General features: G+C 43.0%; 1 protein-coding gene across 4 annotated transcripts in view; it reads right to left on the bottom strand.

Moving 5' to 3' along the window:
- Nucleotides 1–24098, bottom strand: part of LOC117430763 (fibroblast growth factor 13) — a 90482-nt gene that overhangs the window by 41897 nt on the left and 24487 nt on the right. For 2 of the 4 annotated variants that reach the window (XM_059001122.1, XM_034051206.3), the window contains exon 3: nt 788–958. The exons of 1 other annotated variant lie outside the window; for it this stretch is intronic. In XM_059001122.1, the coding sequence (XP_058857105.1) occupies nt 788–958 (171 nt within the window). Of the gene's footprint in view, nt 1–787; nt 959–10934; nt 11037–24098 lie in introns of those variants that run through there. One more of the 4 variants, XM_059001124.1, reaches the window with a different exon arrangement.

Genomic DNA, 24098 nt, shown 5'->3' with positions numbered 1-24098 from the left:
TCAAGTCAAGGCAACCCGTCGTGCATGGCAAACAAGATCCCCGGGCCGGGCTTCGATGAGCTACAAGCTGCAGCGAGCGCAGACTGACCGAGGAGCAAAAGCTGGGAGGAAGGGCAGGAGGAGAGGGGAGGGGGGAGGTGGGCAAACCCGCACGGGAGAGGGAGGGAGGATGTGCTGGTGTCACAGCAAGGAGATGCATCATTATCACCATCATCATCATCATCATCATCATCAATACCATCATCATCATCACCATCATCACCATCATCATCACCATCATCATCTTCATCATCATCATCATCATCACTACAACACACAGTCATGGAGCAGCAGGGAAGCAGAGGGGGGAAGGAGGGGGGGTTAACTACCAGGGTGGATGCTAGTTAAGAGTAGCAAGCATGTCCAAACAGGCCAATACGCCAAACGGGGCAGTGTAATGATGTGAATTGCAAATTATATAAAAAAAGAAGAATTTAACTTAAAACGAAACTAAGAATCAAGAAATCAAACTAAAAGATCATTATCAAGTCCTCTTTAGCTGCAGCCGCATCATTGTAAGGCCCCTCTTGGCTGGTACAAGTACATGCGTCTCAATATGCTAGGTGTCCCATCTCAGATTGTTTTTTTTTTTTGGAGAAAGACAAGCAAGGGGAACGCGTGCCGGCGTCCCGGTGCATTCGCCAGGTAACGAACAAACAAAGCACATCATTGATGAGGAACATTGAAAATAATCAAATAAATAAAAAAAGCAAAATGAAACAGAAACATGGATCGTTAGCACACAAACCTTCGGGCTCTGTGTTTTCTTTGAGGTTCACTTGCTTCAGGGGGCAGCAGAAGATTTCGTGACACTTAGCCCGAAAGGGGGACTCTTTATTCCTTATATCCGCTGAATGGATGGAATCCTGCCGCAGCATAATGTACTCCTGGGTACCTGCCTGGGCTGCGTCATCCTGAACTGTGGTCACACCACAACAAAATGAATGGAGTTAGAGAGCTCTCGCCAAACAAAACACAACACAAGCACTGCTTACTGTAACTCATTGAAAGAAAAAAAAAATACAAGAAGCTAACCAAAGTATAAAACAGTGACTAACAATGAATGAGTACTAGGGGAAGCAGGTCTACGAGAGAGAGAGAGAGAGAGAGAGAGAGAGAGAGAGAGAGAGAGAGAGAGAGAGAGAGAGAGAGAGAGAGGAGAGAGAGGAGAGAGATGCGCCAACAGTCAGTGAGGAAAAAATAAACCCCTGATATATTAGAGATCCTTTAATAGCATTCTTAAGGTGACTGCTGGGCCACCCAGACACCTTTATATTTTATTAAGGTGCTGCATATGTTTCTGGGTTTTGTTTTATTGCTTTTTAAAGAGTTTTTTTTTCGAATGGTGTACACCTTTGAAATAAATCTGTAAGCATACATACACAGTAAAGTTAGTCTGTACTCTTTGTTATACTGCAGTAAGTACCTCATACAGCACATGCAACAAGGTAGATCTTTATGCAACTTCAAACTACTGTGATGTTATTTATTTAATGTATATACTGTATATAAATATACAGTATATACGCATATTTACCGTCAGCAGGAACCTAATGAAAAAAGGGGTTAATATCTGAGCCACAATCGTCACAGGTATCAATCTACATGCTTTTGTCTGTCTGTCTGTCTGTCTGTCTTTGATAGATGGACCAAGGGCAGCCACTCGGACAGCCGCTGAATTCCTAGCGCTAAACAATCCTTGCTTTGCAGGTTTTATCAATTATATTTATAGTGCCCAGTGTTGTATCTATTTTTGCTATTATTATTTCTTTCTTTCTTTATTTTGTGATAGATACTTCAAAGCCATCCTGTAATCCTGCCAAGCGGTGAAGATGCCTCAAGCTAAGCTTTATAAAGCGTGTTATAAAAATAACCTCAAATACTTCACTGATAGTAAAATAAATTCATTCCAAGCATTTCCAGAATGTATAGGGGTCTCAATCAAGTAGCTCACAAATACTGTTTCTCTGACATCTCTGAAGAAAAATATTTAAGACAGACACTTCAGAGGGCGAGTGAGAAAAGCTACCTGAATCCTCTACCTGAGCTCTCTCCCAGAACAGTAGGTCACCCGATCATTACCCGATTTCTTTTTATAAACTAGGTGCTACGTTTGTTGTGTCCAACGATAAATGTTTAAGCTACATGTGTGGAACTTTTGAATATTGGAATCAGTAAACGGAAAATTTACTAGCGTAGCAGCTGGGATCGTGCGCGCTCGTTTGCAAACATCAAATACGTTTCCTTACAATCGGCCGAGCAAATCAGAGCCTGTCATTAATAGTGGGTGTGGCCATGTAGATCCTGCACGCAGCTGAGTGGAAACGGGCGTCTTGTCTGGTGTTGAAGGTTCCTGTGATCCAGCCCACTATAGCTTGTTTGTTGGTCAATACAGACACTGCGTTGAGGGACAATCCGGTTGCACCATCATACCCCTTATGAAGTCACTGAGATGCCTCTGTTTTCACTGGATCACCTGACACATCACATGACCACATACACATTTGTCCTTATGACTTCATGATGAGGGTGTATGATATGAAACAGGAATGGAAACAAGACACATATCACACAACAGTTTCACCCATCCAAGGTTTGAATACAAGCTTGATCTGCCCTCCAATTAGCTACTGTTAGATCATTTAGAAAAGCAAATGGGGAGGAGGGGCAGCACATATGTAACACTTGCATGCATCTCCATGCTACCCTCCCTGTTTGTGAGCAATCTATAAACACAACCCAACTGCCTGCCTTTCCACCCACGCAGCTGCCCCTTGTTGGCCAGGCTAATGGCTCCTCTGCAAAGCTGGATTTTCATGCAACATGCTTCATCATTTCAATGGAATTATTCCTAATGGAATCATATCCTGAAATCCGGCCTCTATTGCATTTCTTTGTAGCTCAGCCCAAGGGAGCAAAACAGTCGGAAACACCTGCTTTTCCATTGTCCCCTCCAAGATGGAGTCTGAAGCACGGAGCCACTGCAGATTAGGAACCAGCGCTGTCTCTGGAGCTTAAACACCCAAACCACTGTCTGTTACAGAGAGGAGAACAGTCCTACTTGATTAAAAAGAGATGGCAAGGAGTCCTCACAGCTCTCACACCCTCAGGCCTTTCCGAGGAGAAGATACAAGGATAACACTTTAAAAGAATGCTGCTAATTCATGATGAATTCAGACTGAATACCTCAGGAATAACACCTGGATCTGTTCTGCACTTCCTCTGAGTTCTGAAGTCATTCCTTTTAAATTCAGCCCTGTTTTTAAAATCATGATAAATTCATACCCTCTTTCTCAACCACCAGGGGAATGCGTGCCTTAAACATGTGACCAATATCATTTCTTACAAAGAAACATGGCATGTTTAACCTAGGAATATCAATAAACATTCTTCAAAAAACATTCCTCAAAACAGCCCTTGAAATGTTGCAAATGTTACCCAATTATAAAAAACTACTGAGTTGCTGGCTTGCTGGCTAATGATAAGTGATCTGTGTCACTCCAGGTTCAGTACCTTTTCAAGTTTCTTCAAGCTCAATTTAACCCTCTTTGCATGCTTTGTTCACCTTAAAATCCCTCAAAATGAATGTTTGAGCTGAACATACATCACGCAACCAAGCTGTGCCAATTGTACAATAAAAGCGGTTCCTCCAATTTCCAGTTAATATCCCACAGGGCCCTCTCAGCACCCGGACTGCCAGGGCCGGGAGAGATAAATGTCTGTCACTTCAGAGAGATACAGCCGCTACGGCAGGATATAAATTACACCGCACTGTGCTTACAGTGTGGGAGGCAAGCAATATGTCATGAAGCCACAAAATGAACTTCCTCGAAAAGAGCGGAGAATTGAGAACAAAACCAAATAGCCTCGTTTCAGGTCAACAATTTATTTGAAGATATTTCGACTTTGGCGAGATGGAGGAAGACCTGGTTCTCCATAGGAACTGAGGACATGTACTTTTGTGTGTTTTGGGAAAAGAAACGAAATAGTAATTTTCTTACTCATAGATGCTGCATCCTAAAATATATCATTTCAGTCCACATTACACTGTACAAATAAAACAACGCAGTGTTACTTTATATATGTCAGTACATTTCAATACTGTACTGCAGCTTACTGGCGTGGAATCTTTGTTCTTATGCTTTTGTTTCACAGTGATATGAGGTGGGGTGGGAATCAGGGAGGGCTTGCATCAGGAGTTTCATCTAGCCTGCCTTGAAAAGAGAGTTAACCAAGACATTAAAACTGTGAAACAGTGAAGTGAGAAATGAATCAACATGAATGAGAATGTATATCTTATGAAAAATGAAAACGATTGCCTTTCATTTCCAGCTAAACGCCTTTCGAAATATAAAACCTTATTTAAGAAAATCAACCGGGTTGCAGTCTGAAAGGAACATGTTCTAATTCCCTTAGCTTTCTAGTTTCAGAAGTTTCACAGCATAGTTCCTAGCGTAATTGAAAACTACACATTTTGAGAACAATTTTATACAGCAACTGAGATATCTGCACATCCTAAGTGGTGATAATACAGTATTTAATTACCGGTAAATTGGAGCATTTCACATTGAAAAGATAGGAGGGTGTCAATGCTTTTGGGCACCACTGTATGCTCTTGAATAACCCATTAGAATCGTGTCATACTGAGAAACACCAGGTGCTCATTCTAGCTAGCACTGTCTAGCTCTGTTCTAAGGATGCACTGTTTCAGGACAAACTACTCCTGTCAGGTAAACACTACTGTATATGCATACATGATAGTCCCATTGTAGCAGCCCAGTACAACAAAAAAAGGTACACTGTAATAGCTTTCTATTGCATCTCATTACCCATGATGACAAGACAAAGAACCTGCTGCATCCATGCAAACAAACTTTTGTAAAAGAGGCCACTCTATCTAGACCGGCTCGCTCTGTTCTTGGCTCCCTCCCGAGAGCTGATTCTGCAGCGCGAGTCACCTTGCAGGTGGTGGGGACGCTGGTCGGAGGTGATCTTGAGCTTCTGGCGTTCAGGTTAGCACTTTCTAAAGGCTGTTTTGCATCTAGAGTTACTGCAGTGCTGCTCCGCCCCTGATCATTGTAATATAGTATAGTACAGTAGGGTAGAGTAGAGTAGAGTATCGCATGGTCTAGAATGGGGTTGTGATTTTAGATTTTGTCTGATAAACACTGATAAAACACACACGAAAAACAAAACAAAAAAATGAAACAAACAGACAAATACACGGACAGACAGACACCCACATATATCTACAGACTTTAATACTCTCAACAACTTTTCCTAAATAATGCTAATACCGTCAAACTTGGCCAAGTGGTTTTACAGACACACTATATTGAAAAATGTAAAAGCACAGTTCTAGACAGAGCTAGCTAGAATGAGTAAGTGGTGTACAACTGGCTCCACTATATCCCCATCAGCAAAATCACTTTCCAAACCCCAGCAGGGAGATTACCACCCCAGCAGGTGCCCTTTAAAACCACAGTGGACACATTCACAGTCAGTTCCTGGGATCCATGCAGAGATAGCCAGACTCAGACCCATTACTGCCAGTCCACAGTAACAGAGGCTGCAACACGATTGATCTGTATTCCCGGCCAGTTGCCAAATACCTGTCCTCTACACAGAGGCATCAGGATCTCAGAATAAAAGACTGCCCACGAAATTATATAATTTAAAGATTAAATAAAACTTAAATCTGTACTCAGACAGATAAATGTCCGCTCAACCCTAGCTTGTCAATTTTACTGAGACATTGCTTCAATGAGGAATATTAAATTCATATTAAGTTTCTTATTAGATTTTTCGGCAGTTGCAAAAAATGAGTTTTCCCCCTATAAATAATTATTATTTCTCAAGTAATGTTGGCTTTGAGAGAATTTGTCTCCTAGCCGTGACAATATGCTGGCTATCCGCTGCAATCTGACTGCAGGAAGGACGAGGAAGAGATTAAAATCATCCGTTACTGGGTTATCCAACCAAGGAGAAAGAAACTTAACGAGAACACATTACAGCTCCAGCCCAGCTCTGCGCTTTCTCTCTAAGCACTTCTGTTCTAGGCCACTGCTTGGTCTCTTATTAGCACATTTATCACTGACTATCTTTGGGCTCACTCCCATGTGAGTGAGATTTATAAACGGGTGTGAAGGAAGCGATACCAGGAAGCAGCACTTCTATTTTAAACCTGTACGGTTGTACGTGAATCAAATCTTAATATCCCAACAGAGACAAAAAACAAGCAAAGGACCAAAAGATCTTTAGCACCATAACACACGGACCAGTGATAACGTTCATGAGATGCGAGAAAATTGATTTTAAAAGACTGACAAACAAGAGGCAACTAACCTGGGTATAAATATCAATTCGGTTACTTTACAGCCACTGAAAGTGCTGACAAGCATGTCAACTTGCAACACAGCAGATGCAAACAGGACTCATCTGTGAGCCACTACACAGACTTTACCCAGAGCTTGCTTAGTCTCTGCTGAGCTGAATCACATCAGAACCTTTTTAAAGCTTGTCCTAGTGGTAATGACAATATATTATTGACACAAACTACTTACAGTACAGCACCTCTTCCTCACCACTGAAACCAGCCAGCATTGTAAAAACAAGGATATATTTTTCTCAAGGAACAGTTCGCTACATTTTTATAAGCTTTCCACCTCCTTGTATTAGAGTTTGAAGTCCCATCTGATCGTTTTTTTTACTGAGATGAGTTATTGATCTGAACACCGTACTGTAGTTCTGAAGCCAGGACAGGGACCGAAGAGACCAAACCTGTGAGATTGTCCTGCATGAGCAAATAGAAATCCAGTAACATTTCTACAGCACTGTCCAGAACAGAACAGTCCTTTCCAAACACCTTCACAATACACAGTCTAGGGTTGGACAGGGGTGTCCCTTTTAATCACTGATTATCAGCTACAATGATCGTGACAGTCTTTATCTGAAATACTGTTTAAGACTGTGAGATTTACACTTTAAAATACATCACAGCTCTCTCCCTCGATAGTGGAATTGCCCAATTAAATAAAGTTAAACACCCCCCAGACACACACCTTTATTTATATGGCTGCCACATACACAATTATGGCCAATAATAAGATCAGTTATTGTCTCTGATAAATACTTTTTGACACAAACAATGAATCGTCAATATCACAATAAATGAATATTGATTACATCCTGCTACAGGCAACGTTTTACAAATGATTTTAACAATAGTATAAGAAGTTTGATGCAAATTTAAAAAAGGGAGCAATTCTACTTTAAAAACTGATTTTTACAGTCAAATAAAAAGTAAAATACATCACTGCACTGCATACCCCCCCTCCCCCCCATCACACACGCTCTGTCTCAAAGTGTAAGTAGAAGCGTTTATCTCTTTTCTATTAAAGGCATATCCTTTCTGTAATCTCTTCAAGTCATTTGATTTGTGTTAACCCTACTGCACACAGTGTTTCAATACAGCTAATGCCCGTGTCTCAGTGGCACTGTCAGAGCCTAGTCAATGCACAGTCAATCACCTCAAGTCCCATCCAGCAATGCTGAGTGCTAATAGAGGGGGATAAGCCCTGAGCATCTGTGATGGAGGCCACAGAGGACCCTGAATCAACACAGACGGAGCAGGACGCTATATACACCACAGCAATACAGTAAAGGGTACACTGCTATACAATACACCACAGCAATACAGGAAAGGGTACACTGCTATACAATACACCACAGCAATACAATAAAGAGTACACTGCTATACAATACTACACAATACAGTAAAGGGTACACTGCTATACAATACTACACAATACAGTAAAGAGTACACTGCTATACAATACACCACAGCAATACAGTAAAGGGTACACTGCTATACAATACACCACAGCAATACAGGAAAGGGTACACTGCTATACAATACACCACAGCAATACAGTAAAGAGTACACTGCTATACAATACACCACAGCAATACAGTAAAGGGTACACTGCTATACAATACTACACAATACAGTAAAGGGTACACTGCTATACAATACTACACAATACAGTAAAGAGTACACTGCTATACAATACTACACAATACAGTAAAGGGTACACTGCTATACAATACTACACAATACAGTAAAGAATACACTGCTATACAATACTACACAATACAGTAAAGAGTACACTGCTATACAATACTACACAATACAGTAAAGGGTACACTGCTATACAATACTACACAATACAGTAAAGAATACACTGCTATACAATACTACACAATACAGTAAAGAGTACACTGCTATACAATACTACACAATACAGTAAAGGGTACACTTATACAATACTACACAATACAGTAAAGATCACAGATGTACTTGGTTTCAAATGAAACAGCTTAGGGCCATCAGACTCAGCTATACGTGAAATGAGTCACACTTTAAAGTAAGTGCTGGCTCATGATTCACTGTCTGAATCACTCTCTTTGTCTGGTGTATTGGCGATTAATGATCTGGACACTTTTCAGCAAGGAGAATGGTGGAGCAATACATACAGCACTAACACATCACAAACAGCTCTACAATCACGAACGCAGACAGCAGTTTTGCATAGTGGCTAAGAAAGGGTGCATGTCGTCGGTTTGAGCTAAACTTGCACACTTACATACATACATACATACATACATACACACACACACACACATGCACACAGACATCATCTCCATTTCACAATACATCTCCAATAGGGTGTCTTTATGAACTGTACTACCCCTAAATCAATGTATCTGCAGATGAGCATCAGCCTGATTCGGTATTGATTCAAGTGTGAATAAAAGTATCATTATTCGAGAGCCTGCCAGCATGGGTGTTAAAACCACACCACCGCAATGCTTCAGAACTGAAAATAATGACATCATTGAGCTCCTCCGAGACCTCACTCAAACAGGAACCATTCTCTATTCTGAATGGACTTGAAAGGCTCTCGCTCTCTCTCTCTCGCGCTCTCTCTCGCTCGCTCGCTCTCTCTCTCTCCCTCTCGCTCTCTCTCTCCCTCTCTCTCTCTCTCTCTCTCTCTCTTCTTGATTCTCATAGTAAAGAGTAATAAAGCATAGTGAAAGTATGGTAAAACATAGGCATGCATTGTAAAGAACAGCAAGGCATAGTAAAGCATTTTAAAAAGCATGGCAAACCAGGGTAAGCTATGGTAAACACAAACTATAGCCATGGGAAAAGCATGGTATTAAGCGATAAACTTCACAGCATTGCTTTGCAGCCGAGGCGCTGTACAGCGAGGCAGTGTGATTTGTACTGTCATGTAAACTGCGACAGGTCAGCCACTGCACTTGCCTGTGGGTCGCCTCCCGTCGGACCGGGCTGCTGAATTGTTTTAAAGATGGTCACTGCGCGGAGCTCAGCGCTCTGCATAGCAAAACTGTCAGCAAGCCCATGCTTGGATAGTTTAATGAACATGCAAATCTCATTGTGTATGAATACACAGCAGCTCTGGACAGGGAGGGTGGTTAGTTATACAGCAGTGTGCAACACAGCGGTGTGCAACACAGAGCGCTTCAATTACTAACGCTGTAGTTGCTGCTATACTGTTTTATTTTAAGTACAGTTCCAGTATGACTCGAAATAGCAACTGTAACACGTTCTAGTCATTCATAGGACGGATCTCTGTGGACTGCATGAATTCAAAATCATATGTGCTGCAGCTGGAGTACAAGTTGGTTTCAAAATAGATTTTTTTTTACATATAAAGTTGTATCTTATAAGCCCAGCTAGTCTATATGTGTAATGTGTTATAAGTATAACTACTAAGTTTAACCCATGGATCCCCAAATATGAAAAAGCAGATATTCAAATGATCTGATGGTGGCTCCTGTGTAGTTTTGCCATAAGAGAAAATGCATATACAGTTATTTAAAACAGGCTGGAATTATTATTATTATTATTATTATTATTATTATTATTATTATTATTATTATTATTATTATTTAGTATTAGTATTAGTATTAGTATTAGTATTAGTATTATAAAAAGCTGCTAGAATTGATGTGAGGATGCAAAAAGACATGCCAAATATGTGTCTTTTATGAATCACATGGGGAGGTGATCACTGTTAAGAGCTCCTCAGGATTCCAGTCTATCTTCTGTTGTGTACAGATGTAATCTTGTGCATAGAACATACTGCAAAGTTAGAGCTGTTTGAACTTCAACAGTACTAATAACAGTAAATACATTTCATTTTTTGTGATTTATGATAATTAACGTTTTGTGTAGGATAACTGCTTGAGGTGACATACCATATACTTTTTATACAATTATTATTATTATTATTATTATTATTATTATTATTATTATTATTATTATTATTATTAAAACATATTGTTACAAAGAAAGACTGAATTGGAAAACAAAGACCCAACCACCAGCCTTGAGATTTGACCAGACTGTGACAGATAGTTCTGTTTGCCCCACGGTTCTAATGCTGTCTAATTCACTGCCTGTAAATCTTTCTGATTGAACTGACGATTAGCACACTGTATCAGGATGACTAGAAACAAAAAAACACGCTAAACAGACAAATTGTATTAAATGCTATCCATACTATAGCGAAGGCAATATAGTATACAGTACAGAGCCAAATATTCACCTTTCCATCTCATAGCCACTTTCCAGAAATCAGAGTCAGTTATCCTGAGGGGTTCAGTCCCTTAGATAGAATCACTGAGGACTCCCCAGTGAATCTGAAAGCAATTCCATGAAACTGCACTTCACAGAACTTCAGGAAACTAGTCTCCAGAGAAAGAAGGACTACAGAAGGAAAGAAGGAAGATATGAAAGAAAGACAGAAAGGATGCTGGTGGATGGAGTTGTTCTAATGAAATGAAAGAGCTGGAGCTTCACCTACTTGACATGTCTGCTGGCCCCGGCCCCAGAGCTCTGGCTGCCCTCTCTCTCTCCTCCCTGCCGCGTGGCTCTGATCAGCGCTACCTGACGGGCTCACACTGCCGCTCCAGCAGGAAGAGAGAGCACAGCGGCACAGCACCACACTGCCCGGGCTTGAGACAGAGCTGACCTACTTTCAACAGCACCAAATACTGTACAGGAGAGCCAGCTCTATGAAGAGCTGCGGGGAGCGAGGTCCTGACAGAACCTTAACCCCTTCACTGCCATCACTGAGGCAGCAACGCACACAGCAAGGCAGCGTGGCAGCCATGGGCACCGCTCACCGTTAACTCAGGCTATGGCAGGTTTCAAATCATTCTCTTTAAAATGTGGTCTGATATTTTCAACCACTTTTTAAATCTTTTGTTCAACAAACAGTGATTTAAAGCAATGAAAACAGACACAGACTAGTGATCAGCTTAAACAGCCCTAATGTTAATACACAACATCTCACGACAGGGGACAGGACAGAATCTGTATCACACAACACTGCCCATTCCATCAGCTCCCGCTTCATTTTACACAGTGTGTATCATAATACCCGAAACTGTTCTTTCTTTTACCTTTTTCTGTGATGAACCTCTCATAGGGACACCATTATACCATATTAAGCATTCAGAAAAAAAATAGACGCTGGCATCTTTCCCAGCACAAAGCTTCAGCACTTCTGTATTGACCGATTACCTCCAGTCTAATGAAGTGGAGTCTCATTGCCCATAAAAAATAGTGTAACCAGGGTGTACTGGGAGTTGGAGGAGCTATGTGTCTCTCTCTCTCTCTCTCTCTCTCTCTCTCTCTCTCTCTCTCTCTCTCTCTCTCTCTCTCTCTCTCTCTCTCTCTGTGGCTAACAGCCTATTTTATTCAGGATGGGTATGATGGAAGTCTGCAACCAAGTCTGCTGTCCAACACCAGTAATTATGTTTTGCGGTGTCTTGGATAGGGAAGCACCTGCCAACCGATCACCTTTTAATATTCTTCCCACGAGACATTTGAATAGATTTTTGTGACACACAAAACAAAAAATGCCCTCATGAAGCTGTTTGCTACAGTCTGCAGGTATCCATCAAAGAAAGTGCAGCTATCACTATTGGCACATTAGGCCAGATCAAAGTAAACAAAGCTGACTTTTCTGAGACTTCGTGTGGGTTTAAAGAAATCGAGACCATTCCAGATATCGTCTTGAACATGGTGACTTTAATCAGGGTCCAGCCATACAGATGTTTACCATTAACTCGCTGACTGTTTGGTCGTGGCATAAACTTGAGCACAGACAACAAGACACTCGCTTTGTTACCGTGGGGCGGAACTGTGTTACTACTGAAACATTCCCTCCAGGAAACACTATCTCACAGACTCTTGGGTTGATTCCATTCCAGTACGTTCAAAAGAAAACTGGTACGAAGGCATACCATCCAATATTTTATTTATCCATCCCTCAAACATTAAAGGCACTGTACCATCGCTTTGCCTAACCGCAACCCCAAACATGCACCTAAAAACCTTTTATTCAGCCACTCCTGGGGTAGATGAGATGCAAAAAGCTCACAGATCTGTTAATAAAAAATGTGTTTCAGTGGAATAGCTCCCCCTCGTGGACAGATAAGCTAACAGACACAAAGTCGTTCCCCCCCCCCGTCCCCCCCCCCCCCCCCCCCCGTCCCCCCCCCCCCCCCCATCACACATGAATACAGCTTGTTAAATTTGGCATGCTTGTGAGGAACAACATAAATAAGCAGGAGCCACTAAAATTCTTCCTCTGGGAAGGTGCATAATCAAAATCTTCAAAAAGAGAAAGATGACGCACATTCTTCACAATGTCACCACAAGGTCCCGCAAAACAAACAACTTTTCAGAACTGCCGAGCAGTACGACAGGATTAGCGGGAGACAGGGAGAGAGGAGCGGGTCTGAACTGCTTTTATTCTAAAAATGTTTAAGCTCTGAGGTACTGCAATTGCAGACAGCAGCGTCTGTGTGAGATAGACTTCTCAGAGCTCACCCTCTACAATACAACAACGTAGAGCATCTCAAGTACCAGTAATTACACCTAAGTTACAATGTAAGTACATATTTATAACTAATGTACTAACATGCAAGGGCTATGCTGGTTATCTATATTAAAATGTATCAAAGTAGTTATGCATTTCTTATTACAAACAGTGCGCATATTTATACATATTTAATACTATGTAAGTTCATAGAACTTACATGTTTGCACAATAGTTTTACCTGTGTATTTACAAAGTAAGCACATTAGTATTCTCTCTCTCTCTCTCTCTCTCTCTCTCTCTCTCTCTCTCTCTCTCTCTCTCTCTCTCTCTCTCTCTCCTAACCTACGGCATGACTTGGAAGAGCACACAATGATCCTAACATAATGAGTTCTACCTGCCAAGGGCGCTACAGGACTACAGAGAGTAAATAGTACAGCAAACACACACACACACACACACACACACACACACACACACACAAACACCCCTCACAGCCAGAGCCAGACTCAAAAACGATGAATGATGATGATGATGATGATGATGATGATGATGATGATGATGATGATGATGATGGTGAATTATCTATATTGTACAATATGGACAGTTTACATGACCTGGGTGTTTTTCATACTTTCGTATTAAAGTGACACCTTTAAGGAACTTAGTATGCTTGGCAGATAAGCCAACACCCACACACAGAACAAACACATTTCCACACACCCTCCCTCTCTCTCCCTCTTATAGCCATACACTCACAGCCACACAGCCTCTTGCTCCATGCAGCAGTCACTGCCAGTCAGGCTGCAGCTGCTGCTCGATGGCTCTCCCATGATGAGTGACACAGGGAGGGCTGTGTTCGTGCTGGGATCGCTGCACAATCGCCACGGCACCCTGCCAGCACGCATTGTGGAAATGATCACATCGTCAGCACAGGTTTTCAAGGATTACTTTAGAGGGTGGGGGGATTCGGATAACAATCCAGCTTAAGTGCATAATAAGAATCAGGGAGCGCGGGCCACGCACAAGCGAAGCACACTGGCTTTTAGTTTATTTACCTTCCAGCTCAGGAGAGCAGGGGAAAGGCAAAGGCTGGCATGAGATGCTAAACCTCTGCAATAATCCTGCTGTTAAACTGATCCACTGAATAGCATTTCAAAAGATAACAGAAGGAAGGCTTCTAAGTGAGCAAGGGGACAGATTTACTACAGCAAGCTTGTGCTCCAAAGCTTACACCAGTTTTCTTTTCTAAAAACACATCTTAAGAGAGTTGGAAACTTTAATGATTTCACTGCTTGACAGGACTGCGCAGGCTTGGTGGGGGGTGGGGTCTGAATCAATTTCTCATTTGCTCGCTCACCAGCCACACCGGATCTGCTCTGCTAGTGGAGCAATCTCTGCCCCTTCCCACCACACCAGCCTGGAAGAGAAGTTCCATCACAGGGAGAGATTCCTCCAGCAATCACTGACTCCTCCCCACTCTCGGCTACCGCAGTTTATTAACAGAATTGAAATATGAGTCAATCTTTCTCTCAAAAATGACCCAAGGCTATAAACAGAAGACAAACTAATTTCATACACAGAAGTTTGGCTGATATTTTTTCAGAGCCGACGCCAAGTCTCTTTAACAGGGCACGATCTTAGAGAAATACCAAAGCGTGCACCTGAGCAATAATAATAATAATAATAATAATAATAATAATAATAATAATAATAATAATAATAATAAATAACCAATGACATAATGCCTCATAACCTTTCTAAAACACCCTGCAGAGGGCTCGTTTTAAACAGCAGCAGCAGCAGCAGGTTCATCTTTGAAGACCAGGAGAGCTGCAGATAGTTCCCTCTCTCGCCCCGACAGCAAGGCCCTCCTCTGCCCAGCGTTTCCATTGGCAACACACAACTGCTCAAGAGCTGCGCTTAATGTGTTTACATAACCGAGAATAAACAAGGCTTTGTCAGGCTGGGAACCCATCTGTTCACGAGCTGCGGGGCATTAGGAAATCTGTCCACTTCACAAACTCTTACTTGTGCCTGGTTTGCAATCTATTAATAAGTTGAGTTGAACGATAATTTTTCTTTTGTGTGTGCGATTGTGAGATGCACAGAGATAATGGGGAGCGGGGCAAAGACCATTTTCAGGCAACATGATCTGTGTAGAGAGAAGTGCGCTTCTCTGAAATTCACTGACAAACTGGGACTCTAAGAGGATATCACTGCAGTGTGATCTCAAAGTGCATTTCCATGCAGTAACCAGGGATGAGAGTAAAGGATTATAAAATAGGCAAACAGGTTTCCAGCATCCCTGCTGTTTGATACGGTTACCGCATGACTCCATGTACAAGCTTGGGACAGTTCAGGCTTTTCAACTTACACCCCAATGCATTCTGGTAATGCAGGCAAAATGTACCAGAATGCACTAGGGTTGTGAGTTGAAAAGCCTGAACTGTCTCTACATGGAGTCCAACTGGTAACCCAACTACTTACAAACTGGATGGTTAACCAAACACACCGCTTGAGAGAAACGTCAAGAGGAATTTTCTTTTGAGAAATGTTTCACCCAGCTGACCCACAACGTGTAGATAAAAATACCCAAACAATCAGGATTACGTTCAACAAAATATTGCTACGATACCGACAGAAAGAACACAAAGAAGCGTTTTCCATAGAGGAACTATCTCAAATTAAAAGAGGCTTTCCGCAGCTAAAAATGGAATCAAATCCTATACGCTTACTTACTGAATACAGAAACACGTGTTAACAAATACATGTACAGAGACACAGATAGATGGTCTAATGCAAATAAAACAGGAAATATACACATCACCCTATCCTTCATCTCCAGTGACTATCAGCCCCCATTAGGAGACACATCAGTCACTTTTCAGAGGCCCCTAAACTCTCACCGTGGAGCCTGAGGCGTAGTCATAACTCCCATTAAAAAATGATCTGGTACTGGCAGGACTCTGTTACAGAACCCAAACCCTGGCAGCAGAAACTGATTTAGGTAGAACACCTGGCTTGATCCCAACAGGCATTCATTATTCACACCAATATATAGAAGTGTATTTTGTCTCTGAGCACCAGATTAGCCATCGAAAAAACTCCAGAGTAGAATGAGCTGCTCAGGTTCAGCGGCTTGGCTTCTAATCCCAGCACACACATCAGAGATCTGGTCTGGTTACTTCATTAGGAACCTCCTCCACTGCTGGTCCAAGTGGAGAGCATGTCAAGGTGTAATCTGACTGGTGCAGTAGAACATCTATAGATATTTAAGGCTGTTTGTATGGGCTGTGTGCTGGTGTTTGTTACTGCAGCTCGATGAAAGAATCTTCACAAAGACCAGAACTCCAAAACGACTGACCTATGGACAGTACACTGTACATTTTGGTTTATACAAGTGAACCCGCTAGATTGTTTTTTGGGGTTATGGAAAAGGGGGAGGAACCTTTACACTTGTGCGCATTCTTCTTCTTATTTATTTATACTTCAGGGCATGGCGCAGTACATTTATGCAAAAGGCAGAAAGTTTCACAATTTTGATTTTATTTTTTAATAAACTTACAAGTTACAAGCATGGCGCTGCAGTTACAAGCATGGCACTGCAGTTACAAGCATGGCGCTGCAGTTACAAGCATGGCACTGCAGTTACAAGCAAGGCACTGCAGTTACAAGCATGACACTGCAGTTACAAGCATGGCACTGCAGTTACAAGCATGGCACTGCAGTTACAAGCATGGCGCTGCAGTTACAAGCATGGCGCTGCAGTTACAAGCATGTTTATTACAATATGTTGCTCTTGAGCACTTTACTGACATTTTCCCCTTCTGAAACACACCGTTACTCCGGGTATTACTCCCTCCTGTATTAACAGATCTCAAAGCCAGCACAAAGAGAAGTGAACCAGAGTGGGTCCCACAGTGAACTGCTCCCAATGAAACACAGGCAGTGTCTCTTCTCAGACAGACAGAATCCGTTTACCGTGGTCCTTTCGCAGTATTATCATTTTCTTCCCCCATGGATAACTACGTTTTTTATACCATGGTTAATCTTTGTTTTGGTACATTTTACAGTTCTTGTATAAGAGACCTGCTGAAGAAGACAGCTCCTTTCCTTGTTTAAATCCCAGACTGCAACTAAACAACAAAGAGCAGGTTTGTTAACTTCCCCTGCAGATCAGTGCTAGCAGCCTCGCATCCCATAAGACTCCCCAGTGACTCCCTCTGCTTACTGCCAGTAACCAGTCAATACTGTTTAATTAGTAATAATTAAATCAATTAAGGATTAATTGGTACAGCGTATTACTCTGCAAGCATCTCTCTGTTCTTAATGAGCCACGCAGTTAGAATCTATTCCGGGCTGGCTAATGAAAGTGGACAGGATGATCGTTAGTGATCTGTTGGCTGTACCAGAGTCACCTGTGCTAATTTGTGCTTCGTCGTTATTCAGCTTATTTAATAAGATCCAGACAGTCTAGAACTGTTGAAATTATCCAGCCAATAATCAAGAAGAAATAATGTCCGCTCACACCAAATAGATTAAATGCATAGACTAATTAATGCTGAATAATTTGCAGCAAAGAAAATACCTGTGTGTGATGCATATATTTATTAACCTGTAACCATGACGTTAATTCATTAGGATATCATTAGCTAGGTCATGTGTAATAATAATAATAGTAATAATAATAATAATAATAATAATAATAATAATAATAATAATAAAGAAGGCAATATTGAAGGGTAATCAACAGAAGAATATAATAGACTAGAGTGGCATCAATGGGAGGCAGTTTAGAGGCTTGTGACGAATACCAGCAGAGAAAACAAAGCCAGGTTTCACACCTCGAGTTGCTTCTTTTATAGTATATGCAGCCTAGGTGTATCAAATCCCACAATCCCAAACCATTTCTAATGCTGCTTCATTCCAGTTACCCTGATTAAGTGTAATATTGGAAGTGTATGCTCCCATTTTACTGCAGAGCGTTTATACTTTTTAAACAGTTAACTGAGCACATGCATTGTGAACCTAAACAGGCATCGGTCTGGCGTCAGGAACATAAACGCTTTCACTATGCATATTTAACCACTTACTGTACAGTTATATAGGGCAGCAGTGTGGAGTAGTGGTGTGGGTTGTGGGTTCAATCCCCAGTGGGGGACACTGCTGTTGTACCCTTGAGCAAGGTACTTTACCTAGATTGCTCCAGTAAAAACCCAACTGTATAAATGGGTAATTGTATGTAAAAATAATGTGATATCTGTATAATGTGAAATCTTGTAACAATTGTAAGTCGCCCTGGATAAGGGCGTCTGCTAAGAAATAAATAATAATAATAATAAAACACATTATAAACTGATGGCTCTGTGTTTACTTATTCAAGAAAAATAATTTATTGTTGGCCTGAATTAAATGAAGCCTCAAAAGAAATGGTAAATACTGCAGCACAATGCAATTTGTTACTGTACAGTAATATTTGATCATAAAAATATGCATCGGAGCACACCAACCCACTTATGTTTCTACTCTGTTTAAGTGTATAAATATTCATGAAAAACAGTCATACACTTACAGGTAAGCGTATTAGACTGTGTTAGTAAAATCAGAACAGCTTTATACAAAACAAATACACTTTCAAAAGCGACCAATTTCACAAGACAGGTGTCAAGCGTACCAGAGTGCATTAACCCAGTCAGTAGTCTTAAAACACAGCACTTAGCCCACTGCTGTTGACGTTGCTCAGGCAAGCACTGAGAAAATGAACAAAGGGAGAGAGGGAGAGAGGGAGTGAGGGAGTGAGGGAGAGTTATAGGGGCAGAAAGAGGAATCATCGCTCAGAAAATGGAAAAACACCAGACAAGCTTCGGGCCTTCGGAACGGGTTATCTGGGGTTCAAAATTGAAATCAGACTCAGGCACACTGACTGAGTCCGAACGATTGCTTGAACTCACACGCAACTTGCCAAGAGCACGCTTTTCAAAAAGCTCACAATTAATCAAGCTGAAACAGGGCAGAGCTATAAATATTGTTTTCTATGTAACCCTTTCCTTTCTTTAAAAATGCCATGTACCCTGTTTCCAGGAGCAGCAGCATCAGCAGAATTGCATTACGATGGACACCAGAAGGCCAAAGGAAATGTGGGCGACCAAAAATAACCTGGCGCCGAACTGTGGAGGCAGAGCTGAAACAGATGGGTCAATCCTGGGGCTCTGTGGAGAGAATTGCCAAGGACCGCCAACCATGGAGAACCTTTGTTGCTGCCCTATGTGCCATTAGGCACGATGGGTATGAGTGAGTGAGTGACTGTAAAATCAGACTGGGACCATTGATAAATATTGAAGAGCACTCGTTTGAAATACGCCTGTTTTTTTTTTGTTTTTTTTACTCCCCTCACTTTTATATCCCCCTTCGGTCATGTTTTTTCAATTGAATTTTGAGATATTTTAAAACTGTTTGTGTCAACTCTATGGAGTTCAAGAAGTTGCCCTGCCAGATAACATGCATTATAAACTAGATACAGAGATAGGAGAGCTAACATGGTACAATTGTGCACACAGTGACTGAAGGGGTATGAGATTTACAATCGTTCCAAGTAGTTCTGAATGCCCTTGCTCAAATATTGAGTCTTTTTGATTTTTTTTTTGTATGCTTTGAACTGTTTTGACAACAGACCGGGAGGTTTCACTCCCCGGACAGAGGACGTGCAAAAGGAGCAGGGCTTTTCAAAAGAGTTCAAAACACTTTCTCAGGGTGAAAAAAAAATCAATCAATCAATAAGCTCAATATCTGAGCAACGGAAAATGACATTTGATTGAGGCTGTTTAAAAATGTTGTTATCCTGAGCACTAATCAGAAGGCCGAGCCAGGGTCATTCATGTTTTAAAGTGTTAAAAGACCAATGAGTGTCAATCACAAACATACCTTCACCAGACATCTCATAGAAAAGTCCATGCTGTTTCATCAGAACTGTACAGGGGTTTCTCAGAGGAGGTGATAATGAGGGTTTATCTCCCCATCTTTTACACGTCGTCTGTCCTAAATCACCTTTCCCTTATAGACTTCAACCTTGGGGAAGGCAACAGTGGAACAGCAGTGATCAGTGATGTGAGGTAAGATGGAGCTTCGATATACATACTTGATTTTATACAGTATTTGTTACTGTATTTACAGATTGAATGGCTTCCTTTTATCCAGCTTTGATCCTAGCATCTCCTTTACAAAGGTGTCCAATGCAGCTTTCAAATCACTCATAATGACGAAAACAACATAAGGGGAACGAAACTGATATATTTGACTGTGCAAATAAAAAAAAAACATGCAGGATTAAAGAGTGGAGGTCTAATCTGAACCCCCCCCCCCCCCCCCCCCACATCTCTGTTTATCTCGCCCAGATAATTCAGCCTTATTGATTTAGTTGTTCGGTTTGAGTTTTATTTGAGAGGTTTGCTTTGAAGTTAAGTGCGCCCCACAAGCCAAAGAATAAATCACAGGTATGCTCAGACGATACACCCCCAGCACGACTGTAATTACACAGTTTGAGCTATCAGGATAACAATCTCCATTCACAGTATGGATAAGCACGTAAGGGCAGGACAGGTTCATTCATGCTGCATATTGGGAGGCTCAGATTCTGTTGTAAAGAGTGCCACACCAGGTTTTTATCACAATTGGATAAGTGCTTGTCTAGAGAAGTGTGTATGAGATGTAGGAATGGACCACCGTAGCCAGCAGGGAGAACAATAAAACATCAAACAATGACTTCTGATTTATTACTCCCCCGGGTCTGGCATTTAGGTTAGGCGCTTCAGCTAAATAAAAGATTGCGGTTATTGTTAAGAGAAATGGAACACGACTCTTCAGGTTTTTTTTCCCCCTGTTGTTCTTGGAAAGGCGACAGGGTTCAGAGTCTTTAATGCTTTGCAAGCTGGATTCAATAATCCCATTTCAATGTATTGACTCCGCTTAAACCGCGGAGCAGCATGGGCTGACGATTTGGCATAGGTCTTGATTTATGGTAATTCCCAGTCGGTGGGCAGCCAAGCCATGGCTCCCTGCCTTCAATGCAGCTTCACGCTTCCACGTTACCCACAGGGGAGAACGTGGAGCAGAGCGCTTAGTAAAATTGCTGTTCTTTATTTGGTAACACTTTACATCAAAGTGTATCTCTAATTACTGTGTCACCCGTATTCATTCCATGTTCCTTTATAACAAACAATGTTGTATAAAGCATGCATTCTTGAAACACTTCTCACAATCCCATGAATGCACGCCTTATACATGTGATCAGCACACGGGTAATTCAATCTACATGAATTAATAGGTTGGAATTCAAAATGAATGACTTCTGAACTCAGAGGAAGTGCAGAAGCTGTTCAGGTGTGATTCAGACAGGATAATCAGTGGTCCAGGAGGCAGCTCCTCACTCCACTAAACCGAGATCCTCAAACAAGCGAAACACGAAAAGGCAATCAGGTCTAATCACTGTTCTGCTGCGCCTGCAGCCCAGTGTGCAGGACAAATAAACGACATGCCACTCACAGGTTATTTTGAACAACATTTGTCAGGACGTTCACCGATCGCAAGTGTTTGATTTAAGGAGCGCTCAGCAAAGATGAAGGGCCTTGGATCACAACACACTCATAAACAGTGCAGGCATGCGACAGACAGCTGCACTCAGCCTAAACTGAAGACCTCCTTTACACAAGAGTGCATAACAGGTATTGGAAGAGAATACCAAGAAATCAATCACATTGTCATTGTTTTTGTGTGTGTGTAAGCTCTGTTCTTCTTCTAATCTCTTCTACTGTGTGAACACAAACCCAGACTCTGTGAAAACGCACCGCTCTGTTTTAACTGTATTAGCTGGTTCAGGTTTAATCCCTTCGTCTTGGCACACTACAGTAATATCTAGCAGGCTGCAGTCATCTCCTTATTTAAATCCCCTGCGGTTTTGTGTGCCGCGCTCATCGCATTTATTGACGGCTGAAGAAGGAGAGAGGCAATCACAGCCTTCCTTCTGCATGACATCACAAGCTAGGCAGCACGCTTCAGTACTTCACACAGGGCTAAAAATAACTTGTTGCCCTTGCAATATCATTACCCATGCAAACCAACATTATGATTACAGACAGAACATGGGCTTGAGAGAGAAAAGGGACAGCTTTACTCCATGAGCGAGACACTGAACCTAATTGGCGATGTAATAATTGCATTGTGTGCACAATGTCAAGGGGAAGGTGATGGAAAACAAGCTTCACTGGAGACCCTGAACGCGCCGCAGTAAATGAATTGGATGATACCTGCCTACCTGCTGCTCATTCTTTCAGCTGCATTACCATTGCATGCACAGCACCTCAGTCATAAACATGTGTGTGTATATCTGTGTGTAGTTGTGGCAGTCTGGCTCGCAGTGGTGATGTGGATGACGTCACGGACCAGGAAGTAACTCAAACCAAAACAGTGGATGGGCGGTTGAAGCTGAGTGCTGGTGCACTCAGCGTATTTAATAAACAAAACAAAAACAAAAGATTTAACAAAACACCAAACAAAAGGGCACGAGGGCCGAACGAATAAACAAACAAGTAAGTTTCGTGCTGGATACTCCAGCACGTTTTAGCAATTGTTTTCTTCCTCTCTCTCTCCCGTTCTCCACTCTCGAACACTCCACACCCCGAGTGCATAGTGCTGCTGGTTTATATACTCTGGCCGAGGGATTTAACTAGTTGGTAATTATCTTATTATCCCCCGGCCAGAGTCTGCACGCGTTTGGTAAGGATGCATGACTGTCAGCTAGTTAAATAATCAGTAGCTGATCAGCCATGCATCCTCACGAGGTTTTTAAATATAACAATAAAAGACGCGGCGCTTTTACCCGCGCCGCAAACAAAAATACAAATAATAATAAATAGGGGCGGGACACTCCGCCACACATGCCCCCCCTTGTGCGCAGCACACATGGCCTTTTCGGCCACCTCCCCCCTTAGTCCCCAAAGTCCCGGTTAGCAGTCCCGGCGCAGGAACAGGGGCAGCAGCGGACCAAAGGTGGCGGCCACGGTGGGATGTCCTCCTCCCACCCAAACAGCCGTAGCGTTCCAATGGCCCGCGCACCGGCCGGCTCCTCTGGCCAAAAAAATTTTGGGGGTGGTCTCCAGACCTGCCCCCCCTTCTTCATGGCCGGCCACCCTTTCTCCTGCAGCGAAATTGCTGCGGGGGAAGCTGGTCTCCTGACCTCCCCCCCCTTCTTCATGGCTGGCAGCTGCCCTTCATGGGGCTCCAGCCACAGTATTTCCTGCCGCGAAAGTGCGGCTGGGGGAGCTGGTCTCCTGACCTCCCCCCTCCTCTTCACGGCCAGCAGTTCCCCTCCGTGGGGCTCTGACCACATGATCTCCGGCCGCGAAAGTGCGGCTGGGGGAGCTGGTCTCCTGACCTTCCCCTTCCTCTTCATGGCCAGCAGTTCCCCTCCGTGGGGCTCTGACCACCCAAACTCCTGCCGCGAAAGTGCGGCTGGGGGAGCTGGTCTCCTGACCTCCCCCCTCCTCTTCACGGCCAGCAGTTCCCCTCCGTGGGGCTCTGACCACATGATCTCCGGCCGCGAAAGTGCGGCTGGGGGAGCTGGTCTCCTGACCTCCCCCCCTTTCTTCATGGCCGGCAGCTCCCCTCCGTGGGGCTCCGACCACAGTGTAGTGACCCCAGGCGAAGCAGGATCCCTGGCGACCCCAGGCGACTGCAGCGGCAGCGGACCCTCGGGAGGTGAACTCGGGAGGGGAGCCCCTGGCCATGGAGGCGGCAGCGGGAGCTCCACTTCTCCCTCGTTCTCTGTAGCTGGTGGCTCTCCAGGTGATGCGGAGCAACAGGCAGCCCCAGGCGATGCGAAGCAGGCATCCCTGGGTGGTGCGAGGCAGGGCAGGAGCAGTCCTTCCCATGACGGTGGATGTGGAACCAGCAGGTATTCACCCTCTGCTGGTGGAGGTGGGAGGGGAAAGCAGTCCTCCCACGGCGGCTGAGGCGGAACCAGCAGGTATTCACCCTCTGCTGGTGGAGGTGGGAGGGGAAAGCAGTCCTCCCACGGCGGCTGAGGCGGAACCAGCAGGTATTCACCCTCTGCTGGTGGAGGTGGGAGGGGCAAGCAGTCCTCCC

This window comes from Acipenser ruthenus, chromosome 26 (genome assembly GCF_902713425.1).
Source record: "Acipenser ruthenus chromosome 26, fAciRut3.2 maternal haplotype, whole genome shotgun sequence".
Lineage (NCBI taxonomy): Eukaryota > Metazoa > Chordata > Actinopteri > Acipenseriformes > Acipenseridae > Acipenser > Acipenser ruthenus.
Note: the sequence above shows the minus strand (reverse complement) of the source record. Positions and strands in the feature narration are given on the sequence as shown.